The 12867-nt window shown below is 38.4% G+C and overlaps 2 protein-coding genes across 2 annotated transcripts in view; both read left to right on the plus strand.

The window, feature by feature from the left end:
• Positions 1-2103: 2103 nt before the first annotated feature.
• Positions 2104-4687, plus strand: LOC107656355 (probable G protein-coupled receptor 85). Its single transcript, XM_016444157.1, has 2 exons — positions 2104-2256; positions 3379-4687. Exon 2 carries the CDS (start codon positions 3537-3539, stop codon positions 4668-4670), a length of 1134 nt encoding a protein of 377 aa, XP_016299643.1. The 5' UTR covers positions 2104-2256; positions 3379-3536; the 3' UTR covers positions 4671-4687.
• A 545-nt stretch (positions 4688-5232) lies between these two features.
• LOC107656353 (transmembrane protein 168-A-like) overlaps positions 5233-12867 on the plus strand; it is a 54384-nt gene continuing 46749 nt past the window's right edge. Inside the window, exon 1 of the mRNA XM_016444156.1 lies at positions 5233-5285. The gene's annotated coding sequence lies outside the window, so the exon portion shown is untranslated. The remainder of the gene's footprint in view (positions 5286-12867) is intronic.

A 12867-nucleotide genomic window follows, 5' to 3' on the forward strand; every position in this document is an offset into this window, starting at 1 on the left:
TCACCTGACGCGTCGTCATTGCCGTTGCGCTTCCCTCCTCACAACTGAGCAACAACATGGCTCCCAAAGACCAAAATACACGCACTACGCTCTGCCTTTTCCTCCTGACGCTCGTCCGCACCGCCGAGGCGTTTGACGGAGGAGACGCGGCGGCTTTACTGCTGGGCGCGACAGTGACGCTCGTGGGAATCTGTGCGTGCATGGGCTGGTACGCACGCACACGAAACGGCCAGTTTTGATGACTACATGCTGATCAAGGCCTCATCTGGAAATGTGACTGAGTGCATAAAGACTGTCATGCATTTATACTGAAAATAATTGGAAATGCGCGCAGAGGAAGGACCTATATGGATAATATGAGCTATTGATTGTATTCCTTGACGCATTATCCTTAAGTCACTTGGACACTGGACACTTCCTGTCTCTGTGGACCATGTGGGGAACTTCTACAACTGCATCAGCGTTAAAAAGCCCATTAGATTATTACTGCATGACAACAAGATCACATGCAGACATTCTCTGACACATTTATATGTGACTTGAACACACTGGTGGACTTGATGTTGGTCTCCTGCCATGTTACAGTCACTGCAAGACAATCTGCTTCCAGTTTCAACACTGATGAAATCACTAAATTGTTAAATGGCTAATGCTTTCTCTGTCTATATAAAGCATTCAATGTCAATGTGCTTTACAGAAGGAGGGTGATGCTTGCTTTGTGTGTTTTTGTTAATAAACTTTGTGAACTGTATATGCCAATTGTGTTCAAGTATGAGACTGTACATCTGTTGCAAACGGATAGAACATGTTTGAAGTTGTATGCATTAAAAATCATATTCACTATACTAACACAAATAAGAAAAACTCATTTTTCGTTTTAGGTTAAGTGCTTTTTTGTTTTCTTTGCAAAATAATTATAATAAAAAAAAAATCAGGATATACCAAATGTACAGTATTTAGACATTCAAGTCATTCCTTCTATGTAATTTAATTAGATAATACGTTTTTAAAATAAGTGACATTTATTTTCAAGAATTTTATTTTCACAGTCACTTTTCAGGCAAAATATTCCACAAACATGTTTATCTTTTAAATTATAACGTATAAAACAGTCGAGATTTAAAATTAAGACAAAAATGGGTCTGAACACATGGTTGTCAGAGATTTGTGGATCATATCCATAGTTAATGTGGTTATTTTGCTAGGACACCTGTATGCACTTGAGAATAACTTTTTACACGTATGCATTTTAACACACATCTAAAGTAACTTAATTGCACACAAGATATGCTTCTTTCTTTTTTTTGCAAACAGTTCATGCAATCGTTGGTAACTGAACCCAGGACCTTGGTGTTGTTACAACATTCTACTCTAACTCAGGACTAACTGGTAAAAGGTTGTTGCAACCATTTTACATTTTATCGAATGCTTTAAAATACATATTTTTTTTATTGTAAATGCTAAGTGTTCAAAAAATACCTTTGGGTTCACTCTATGTCCAGTGCCAAATATGCAACAGAATGAGACAACCGTCTTGTTTCTTATTAAGGGCAATGTTAGGCCGTGTCAATTATTTATGTTGTGCAAGTGTGTGCTGAACCATATGTAATATAGGCTACTCACTCTCTCTAAGCACATTAAAATACTCAATGAAAGTAATGATACCCTGGTTAGATAAGTTCAAGTTCAAAGTCTTGTTTGTCAAATACAGAATGTTACACAGCACTACAAAAGCAGTAAAAATATGTAATAGGCCTACACAATATATGACACAATAATAAAATATTTAAAAGGTGGCTTCACAATAAATACATAAAGCCCACTATATTATTTTCACTCTTTTATTTATGTATATGTGATAGATAGATAGATAGATAGATAGATAGATAGATAGATAGATATTGCAGTGCATAAGAAAACAGGCACGATATAAACAGTGACATACAGCACTGCTGACATAATACAGATACAGTATACACAGTAAACATTTATTAAAACACATGCGACGGCACATATGACACTTATACACTCTGATAAACGGCAAAAAGGATCCGTGATGCTGCTGCACCCATCAGTGCAGATGCTGCTGCTGCTGGGATCACAAATAGCGCCAGTGCGCATGCGCCATCCGCACCGTTTACTGTATAATCACAGTGGGGGGAAAAGAGCAGGCAACAAAACTAAACCTTTTTTTACGGCAAAGTGACGGCTGCCATGTAAATAACCGCCAGGGAAACAAAGGGGGGATATCAACAGGTATGTTTTTAACTGATATTTTATAGCGCTGTCTCTGTTGCACTCGATATTTGCATGCATGTATTTGAAGGAATTGCTGTGCCTATAATGGACGCTCAGCTATCCAGAAATCATTCCGATTTAAAAAGCAAAGGGGAAAATAGACCGTTTGTGTACTAAAATGTACGCAAACACCCAAAAGATCCTCTATCTGTTGCTTATTTTGATGCAATGCTCTAAAACGTGTTCAATGGTGGATGTTTTTGGAAGAATGCAACTGGATACACAAAGGTTTATTATTTTATTATATAGAGAAAGGCTCTTCGTGCATTTAATATGAAAGAAACGGGATGCTATTACACAGAGTCGATTTATAGGTGCCATCCATTGTTTGTTTATTTTTTACTCGAATTCGTCATCATACCAATACTAATAAACAATAAATGTAGGTTAGAGGGAAAAATAGAAATGCAATTCTAAAGCTTGTGCTTTTTCCCCCAAATGACTTGCATTAAATTGTTGTTGCACTGAACGTCTGTATGAAAGACACAAATAACCTATATGTATCTAAAATATAACATGATGCATTTCTTCATATTCCTTTATACTGTCAATCATATAAGGATTCATGACTGATTTTACACAGTATCATGATAAACAGAGGGAATGAACACGGTCAGATTCTGCAGGATCTTTGGGTGTGATCAACAGCTTTTCTTGCTGCATTTCGACAAATGTTACTTTCGGGTGTAGAGGATAACACTCATTAGATTTCAAGTCTTTTTCCATCGTACCACGGATGAATACGCCTCTAGACGGATGTCTAGTCGTGGTGATGAGCATCTTGTCGACTGCACTCTCTTTCTTTGCCGTTATTTATTTAATTTGCTTTGGAAAAAGGGGGAGATGTTGGGGGTGGGGGTCTGTTATTTTAACCAGGATTTATGTTGGTGTCTAACGCCGAATCCTTGTGTTGAATTAAGCAACTGTATGAGCTCGGCTCAGACGGCATACCGTTGCAGCCGCAATTTTGTATGCAATTAGAAAAGCAATCTCAATGACAAAAGAAATAAGCAATGCAACGCAAAGCCCCCCAGTTTGTTTTGTGTGAGCGAATCCTAATGGGTGGATCGTGTTTTTCAGGAATCCTTTTAGGTGTGATGAGACAAAAGAACAAAGGATGTCTTAGAAGAGAGGCAGCGACGAACAAGGCTGGAACCTGCTTCAAAGCACACCAGATGGATCTATCGCTTCCTCTCCATCCAGATCATGATACTTGGCTAAAGCTTTAAGCATTCTCTATGATCCCTTCTCCATCTATGGCGAACTACAGCCATGCAGGGGACCACAACATCTTGCAGAATGTCTCTCCGCTCGCCACTTTCCTTAAACTGACCTCCCTGGGTTTCATCATCGGCGTCGGCGTAGTCGGAAACCTCCTGATCTCCATCCTGCTGGTCAAAGACAAAAGCCTTCATCGAGCGCCCTACTACTTCCTGCTGGACCTCTGCGCTTCGGACATCCTCCGCTCAGCCATCTGCTTCCCCTTCGTGTTCACCTCCGTCAAGAATGGCTCAGCCTGGACGTACGGCACGCTGACCTGCAAAGTGATCGCCTTCTTGGGCGTGCTCTCCTGTTTCCACACTGCCTTCATGCTGTTCTGTGTTAGCGTGACGCGGTACCTGGCCATCGCCCACCACCGCTTTTACACCAAGCGGCTGACCTTCTGGACATGCCTGGCCGTCATATGCATGGTGTGGACCCTGTCGGTAGCCATGGCGTTCCCTCCGGTGCTGGACGTGGGCACGTACTCCTTCATCCGCGAGGAGGACCAGTGCACCTTCCAGCACCGCTCCTTCCGCGCAAATGACTCATTGGGCTTCATGCTGCTGCTTGCACTCATCCTCTTGGCCACCCAGCTTGTCTACCTCAAGCTCATATTTTTTGTCCACGACCGCCGAAAGATGAAGCCGGTGCAGTTCGTGCCCGCCGTCAGCCAGAACTGGACGTTCCACGGCCCAGGGGCAAGCGGCCAGGCCGCGGCGAACTGGCTGGCCGGCTTCGGCCGGGGCCCCACGCCTCCGACCCTGCTGGGAATCCGGCAGAACAGTAATGCGGCGGGCCGCAGACGTCTGCTGGTGCTGGACGAGTTTAAGACTGAAAAGAGGATAAGCAGGATGTTCTACATCATTACCTTCTTCTTCCTGAGCCTGTGGGGACCCTACCTGGTAGCCTGCTACTGGAGGGTGTTCGCCCGAGGCCCAGTGATCCCGGGAGGCTACCTGACGGCGGCCGTGTGGATGAGCTTCGCCCAAGCGGGAGTCAACCCCTTCATCTGCATCTTCTCCAACCGGGAGCTCCGGCGATGCTTCAGCACCACGCTCCTCTACTGCAGAAAATCCAGGTTACCGAGGGAACCCTACTGTGTTATATGAAGATTCGGTGGCGTTTCTTGTTTATCCGATGTGTTTTTTGTTTGGATGCCCTGGTTGATCAGGGATGTGTTCAATTGTACAGCTCTCTCCTCCTCCTCCTCCTGTTCCTCTCACTCCCTTTTCGAGGCCTGTAGTTGAACCATCTGAAAGGAATAAGATGATGAATGGACAGAGGACAAGTCCCACGTTTATGTTCTAGTAAACAACCAATGCGAAAGGCCATTTGAAACCCAATAAGCAAAAAAAAAGAAAAAGAAAAAATCTCTAAAAAAAAAAAAAAGAAAAAAATTGAAAGAAAATAAAAAATGGATACATCAAGAAGGAACTGGCCTTTGCTTTGGATATCTGGAAGACTCTGGAAGGGTGTAAAGAAATCAAACTGTTACCTTAAGGAATCACTAGAATTTGTGTCTAAAAAGTTGCACTAATGAGAAGACCCGAAGATGTGTTTTTTTTCTCTCGCTCCATTGCATTGCAAGGATGTCTTGTTTTTCCCAAACTGAAATACGAATGCTTTAATCTGCAACAGACTTCTCTTTCACTGTAAGTAAACAAAACATGTGGGGTGACTAACTGTTGGAATACACCTTCACGAGAGGATAAATTGGTTTAAATGTAAGTGATATCTTTTTTCCTTTTAGGGTGGGGTTGGGGTGGGCTGGTGGGCGGGTCTTAAGGGGGCGAGTACTGTTGTGTGGTTTCTGGAATTGCAACTTAAATTATTTCCTGTAGTTTTATGATCCATATGGTATGTCTCTGTTGTCTGGCAATGTTATTTTCTTATCTCATTTTTCTAAGTCTAAAAACTAATGTTTGAATTTTCAAAACGTTGCTCTTGAGAACCTTGTACTTAAACTGACAGTGGAGAACCAGTTAAGCTAAGTTCAGTGTGGCATATCCATGTACCCGAACACGCAAATTTTGTGACAGATACCACTCCAGCTGTTCTTGCCTTAATGGTTCTGGTGTTTTGTTTATGTTTTCATTTGCAAGGTGAGGGTTGTTTTATAAATCCGCTCCTCTAAAATGTCTCCTTGAGGCATTTTGGGAGGCTTTCCACATCAGGGCGAAGTGCATGTTCATTTGAAAAACAGTATCCACCACCACTATCACAGGCACAGACTGTGCACCGACAGCCCATTTCTTACCCTGTAATGTTTGCTACATCCCACCGAGTGCGCAGAGCACAGGGAGCATGTGTGCGTGGACGTCTGTGCGTGAGTGTGCGTGTGTGTGCGTGCTTGGCAAACAGCTGTCATGTCAAGACCAGAGCCTTAGTCTGAAATCTTGCACAATTTGTAAAAAATGTAATAGGAAAAACAAAAAACATTGTATTTAAGGCACAGAGTCTTGTTTCTACTTTCCCAACATTTGCTCTCTACTAATTGTTTTGATTAACTTACTTTTTTCTCTTGTGGCCATTTTAATATTTATTCTGTATTCTTTTTGTATATTATAGGTAGATAGTGTGTAAGTTTGTGAGTCTTTCATTTTGAAGTCCCGAATGTGAGTACTGTTTAAGTTAGGACTGCAATTGCTGAAAGTTAACTGTGTAATCTGTTGCTTACATTTTTGAAAATAAAATTTTACATTTTGCAAAACCTGTTCTTGCTATTTACTCTAAAAAGCACCGGCCTGGTCCCACGCTTGGTTTAGCAGGCCCAAAGCGAAATGAAAGCTAAATTAGAGGGGAAAACACGTATAAATATTGACCGAGGCAGGCTAACAAGCTTATCTTTGCTATTAATGATCGCTTTGCATTGAACTGTCATGATTAGTCTCTCGCTAATATGTTTCTGTGGCCTGTTTGTGTTCCTGTTTAATTACTGTAAAAACGTTCTCTTGTCACCTCTCTGATATTACTCCGTGAAACAAGGCTCGCTTTAGCCATTATGTGCTTTTTGCTTTGTCACTTTACCTCTTCATCTTCTGTCTTTCATTTCTGGCTAATTTCAAACTGTGTGGAGTTTATTTGGATGCCGCTTTTCCCTTGTGAGCGCTGTTGAACGTGATGAATTATCTCTGCATTCTGCAATTCAATACAACAACAGTTTTTCTCTGTTAAATGTTACGTTTTCGATGCGTATTTCGAGCTGACCTGAAAAATGCTTCGAGTGGGCATGCATTTGCTGCAAAATCACCCACTGTTAACAAGGTCCCCGTTTCTCTCAGCATCCCTGGTGAAATATCACAGAGCCGGCTACCAGTTATCAGTGTTTCAGGAGATGCCTGGCGCTGTCGAGGCAGAGCTGGAACAGCAGGGGTTTATTGAAGCTTTCGAGGGGTCAAAGAACTCCTCGAATGTAGCGATTGCAGATTGATACCTAAAGTGAACAATAATGGAGAAGTCATTGTGTTCGTTGTTAAATTTGTGCCCTACAAACAAAATTGACTCGATGCTAACTCCAGCAGAGGGGTTCGGCAGTTTGGTTTCAATCAATCCACATTCTGCGGTATTAAAACGCAAATATTAGCATTAATATTGTTAAAGCTGAACTGTGTCGCTTTTCTGATAATATAATACTCTGTTTGCATGACACACTTCACTTTTAACAGAAATTTATAACGTCAAGCAGGGTTTCTACACATTTGTTGACAAGCTGTCCAGAAAAAAAAGTCCCATCTGCTTTAGTCTGAAGACGTCTGGATGGCTTTCGAATGCCCTTTGTCTGGAAGAATAAATGCACGCGGAGTGCAAGATGGAGGTGCTTGAATGAAAGGCCAATAAAAATCAAGATGATGATGGCTGTTCCCTTAGGACCCGTTGCGTTGCTGTATTTATCGTCATTCTCATTCCTGTAACAGCCCACCGGGGCCTTTGAATACAAATGATCAGGTAGACCGTACCATAAGTATGTGTGCATGACTAGATCCTTATCTCAGAAAGTCTGCAAACTTAGTTTTATCTGCCTGTCATGCTGCTGGCTTTGAAAAGTATCTCCCTGCTTTAAATAATAACTGATTCAATTGCGGGGTATGAATAGAAGAAGCTTAAAAGGGTTTCTTCAGCTTATTTAAAGAGATAGTTCATAGAACTTATGAAAAATGGTCATTATTTACAATCTTCACATCATTATGTCTTCTGTGGAACAAATCAGATGAAATGTAGTCAAAGTAAATGTTAAGTGGCGGCAAGTGGCTTCTTTATGAGTGAATCGTGGATTCATTTAATCAAACGATTCATTCGGGAACAAAACAACTGGCTCATTCAATCATTCACTCAACCAATCACTCAACCAGTTTGTTCAAAAACACTGATTCGCTCATGAAAGAAACAAGTCACACATAAGTGAGTAATCGTTCATTCAACCGATTTGTTTAAAACCTCTGATTCATTCATGAACGAAACAAGAGATCTTTATATGCAAAATTCATTCAAAAGCACTTATTTATTCAAGAAATTAAACACCATTGTGCTTGCTCTAAGATTCATGGTTTGCATTTAAATTTGCTTTGACTTCGACAAAACTAAACAAAATAGCTTGCAATATCATGTCTAAAATGTAAGTTACCCAATTTTATCTTGTTTACTGAACTGTTGTATAGAAGCAATATTACACTTGCAATGTAACATAACTTACTATCATAAAAGTTGTCCATGACTTGTATTTTTTATATTCTAGCTATATAACAATTATTTATTAATATTTGAATTAGCTTTATTTATTATTTCAGTTTTCACATTTGTAGTGTTTTTGTCATTTTTTTATTTATTACATTTTTTTACTATTTCTATTTACCTTTAATTTATATTTCAGTTTTAGTAATTTTAACACTTTAACTTATTTTATTTCAGTTAGTTGCCAAGGCAACATTTCTAATTTTCTAGGTTTTTTAAGTTTCAGTTTTTCAACTAATATTCATTTCTAACTTTATTTCAGCTTTATTTTAATTAATGATTTCTTTTAGTTTTACTTGTCGTTAACAATAACAACACAGACAGATGGCTGCGTACAGGTAAAAAAAAAAAAAATCACTTGCATGTTTAACAAAAAATAACTCTGTATGAGTTTGGAATGACATGAGAATAAATAATGACAGAACTTTCACTTGTAGCTCTTTAAATACTTTTTTTTTTTTTTTTCGTATCTTATCGGAATGAAGGATTGAAATGTAGTTTAAAGATACTCCCTATTCATCCCTCTCCCCTGAGTTAAATTACACCATCCCAGAGGAATTCAGACATCAGATCACCAGTGCCACAATCAGTAATGGATGACGTGCACGCCGGCTGCTTATTTTCCTGACATCACGTTGACAGAGGACATTATTCATTCATTCTCCATCATTTCCTTCACGTCGGTGCAGCATAAACAGCGATTATCTGCTGGAGATCAAAGATCTTTCCTATAGCTGCGTGGAAACCTTGATTAAAATCTAAACGTTTGCTTTTGTATTCTGACTACTGACATGTCCCCTCGAAACCCCTTTAGGGTGACTAGTGAATCAACACACTGCTGTAGATGCTTCGCTCAGGTTTCTGAGAGAGCTAATGGCACTACATGTTATTTAATAAAAAATGAGTTAGTTAACTTCAAAGACAGACAAACTGTTATGATAAATGTGACGATGTTCTTCAATGTGCAAATGATTCTATATTGTATGTACAGTCGTTTACTAATGTTAGATCAATGTTTCACAACTGGTTTTGCTTCAGGACCCAGATTTTACATTGCACATCAAGTGGGGAGTACCAAAATTGTGCAAAATTTAATTTCAATGGTTTCATGCTCTCGGCAGCCAATAATTCACCTCACAAAACACACTGTGCTCGACACAAACCATATTTATCCTTGTTATAAGTGAACCCATATTTAATGTAGTTTGGGCTGTATTTTCTTTTACCTTATGTGGTTTTATTGAGGGTTTTTGAGGATGAAGATATATCACACAATGTGTCGTTGTCGCCGTGCGGCTAATTTGTTGAATCTGTGTCAAAATACTGCACATTTGATTGAACTTAACATTAACAAGAAAATATGAGAAGAGTTTTCACCTTTCTGTTTTATAAGTATTAAGTCTGTTTATCGTTCTATCTAAAATATGTCCATATGTCATGTTTTTTCCTACTTTCCACAATCAGAATAGACCCATTTTTGGGTTGCAACTGCCCAGTCGAGCACCAATGCTTTTAGAGCACGAGTGATGATTCCTACGGCGAATGGGTTAAATGTTCAATGGTCAGAAATCTTTATCATCTCATTTCCAGCCTCATGTAGTCGTACAACAAGCTGTGTTTGATATACGATGACATTTGCATGTCATCTCTTTCAGTTACAGTGACACAGAATCAAATGCTGAGAATAAGAAAGCGTCAGCATAAATGGGACATACAGTACAGACCACCAGTGAAAATGCTTCTGTTTTATAATTTAATTAATTAATTTAGGCTCTTTAGCATTTTAATTGACTCAGAAGATTATTGCACTGAAATATTGTACGCTAAAATGATGGTTTATGTGAATTAAAACGCATAAGGTGATGACTTTGTCTTGTAGTGTGCACTTGGTCAAAAAATATGGAAGCCCATTTCCGACACAGAATAAAAAAAAAGTAATAGCTATTTTTTTATCTCCACAATTCTGAGAAAAAAAGTCAGAATTGCAAGATATAAACTCAGAATTGTGAGATAAGTTTTTATTTAAGATTTAAGTTAAGATTTGTTTTTTATTCTGTCGCTGAAAAAAATAAAAATAAAACAGATTTGCAAAGTCAGAACTGCGACATAAAATTCAGAATTGCGAGTTTATATCTTACAATTCTGACTTCTCAGAATTGCAAAATGTTACCTCACAGTTTCGATTTTATAACACGCAACTGTGAGACAAACTCGCAATTCTGAGAAGTCTGAATTGTAAGATAGAAACTCGCAATTACGAGAAAAAAAGTCAGTTGTAAAAAGTCACAACTACCTTTTTACTTTTTATTCTGCGGTCGGGAAAAAAAACTAAATTGCAAAAAGTAAACTAAGAATAAAGTCAGAATTGTTAGATATAAACTCAGAATTGTGAGAAAGAGTCAGAATTCTGAGATTATAGCTCACAATGCTGCCTTTTTTTCCCTCAGAATTACGAGTTTACATCTTGCAATTCTGATGTTATGTCTCGGAATTATTAAAAAACAAAATTTTAATCTCAATGAAAGAGTTCTGTCTTTCTTACTACATCAAATGAATCCTGAAGCAGGACTCAATCTCCGTCAGCATACACACCACTGAAAGTGAGGGTATCCTCATACCTTTGGACCCAGCTGGAAAATAAGGGGTTTGCTTCATCATTTTAACCAAGCAGATACAAATCTGAGAAACTCATGGACGTGTGCCTGGCAGATGGGAATGAAGTGGAAAGCTGAATTGAAGAGGAATATGAAAAAATAAAAAATAAAGCTTTGATTTTGGTCAAACTAGCAGCTCCTCTCACCACATGCTGGCCCTGGCTGGTTTTGCTAAATGCCAGAAGGATAAAACAGACCACCACAAACATTTTCCCTTCGCTTTATGAAATATTTAGAAGCCACTCAGAGGAGGATATATTCAGATGCTTTTTTTCCAGGAATTAATTCTAGCTTTAAAATCTGCTGATTTTTCAAGCTCTTTATATAGCATTTGTGTATACTGCATAGCCAATATGATGTACAGTTGTGGTCAATATTATTCATACCCTTGGTAAATATGATCAAAGAAGGCTGTGAAAATTAATCTGTATCATCAATCCTTTAGATATTGTATTTTAAACATTTACTAAAATCTAACCTTTCATTGGAGAATAAGAATTTAAAATGGGAGAGAAATCTCATTATGAAATAAATGTTTTTCTCTAATACACATTGGTCACAATTAATCATACCCTTTTATTCAATACTTTTTGCAACCTCCTTTAGCCAAGAGAACAGCTCTGAGTCTTTACCTATAATGCCTGAAGAGTTTAGAGAGCATCTGACAGGAGATCAGAGACCAGTCCTTCATCCAGAATCTCTCCAGACCCTTCAGATTTCCAGCTGCATGTTGATGCTTCTCCTCTTCAGTTCACCACACTCATTGTCTATAGGGTTCAGCTCAGGGAACTGGGTTGGCCAGGGCAGAAACTTGGTTTTGTTCTCAGTGACCCATTTTTGTTTTGATTTTGATGTTTGTTTGTGGATCATTGTCTTGTTGGAAGATGCAACCATGGCCCATTATGAGATTTCTAGCATGGACAGTCAGTTTTTTATTTTTTTATCCATTGGTATTTTATAAAATCCATTATGCCATCTATCTGAACAAGATATCCAGGATCTCCGGCAGAAAAATAGGCCCACAACATTAAACTTTCCCCTACTTTCACTTTTTTTTTACTGTAAATAAAGGTTAGATTTTTATTTTTACTTTTTGAATGAAAGATCAAGTGGATAAACAATACGGATTTATTTTCACAGCCTTCTTTGTTCATATTTACCAAGGGTATGAATAATTTTGAGCATAACTGTATATATTTTGTGTACCTTTATTTCTCTTCCTTAATGCACTAGGCAAGGTTTTATTGCATTTTCTGGTGTGTATTCGCCTATATCTGTCTATCTATCCATCCATCCATCCATCTATCTGTATTTATAATGCTTTATAAGGTATTATTTACAATTGTATTTTTAATAATTTTTTTAAATTGTAATTATCATTTGTTTCCAGTGTTGGGGGTAACGCATTACAAGTAACGCGAGTTACATAATCAGATTACTTTTTTCAAGTAACTAGTAAAGTAACGCATTACTTTTTTAATTTACAAGAAAATATCTGTTACTTTTTCAAAAAAGTAACGCCAGTTACTTTGTTTTCCCATTTATTGACTGACAAGTCTCCCATATTGGGAGAAATCGGAAGTGCAGAGGAGTTGTGTGCGCTGTGTGAACATGATGTTACTGTAGTTCTAGACTAAATGTGGATGTGCATTAATTCATCCCACTCACAAAAAAAACAGATTTAGTATTCATCAAAATGAATTAAAACAGTGAAATGCAAACTCAGAATATGATGCAAACATGCAATAATTAATATGTTAAATAACACACATGTATCTAATCCCATTGTATTAAACAATGTCTTTGCTGCTGGCCTTTGATGATCCAGTTCAACCATACTAATAAGCAAAAAGGACTTTAGATAAACTAACAATTGTGCTTCATTGTTTTTTTATTGCTGAAGAGTGTTTCTTCTCCTGCGCTC

This window comes from Sinocyclocheilus anshuiensis, unplaced genomic scaffold (genome assembly GCF_001515605.1).
Source record: "Sinocyclocheilus anshuiensis isolate Anshui unplaced genomic scaffold, SAMN03320099.WGS_v1.1 scaffold183, whole genome shotgun sequence".
Taxonomy (NCBI): Eukaryota; Metazoa; Chordata; class Actinopteri; order Cypriniformes; family Cyprinidae; genus Sinocyclocheilus; species Sinocyclocheilus anshuiensis.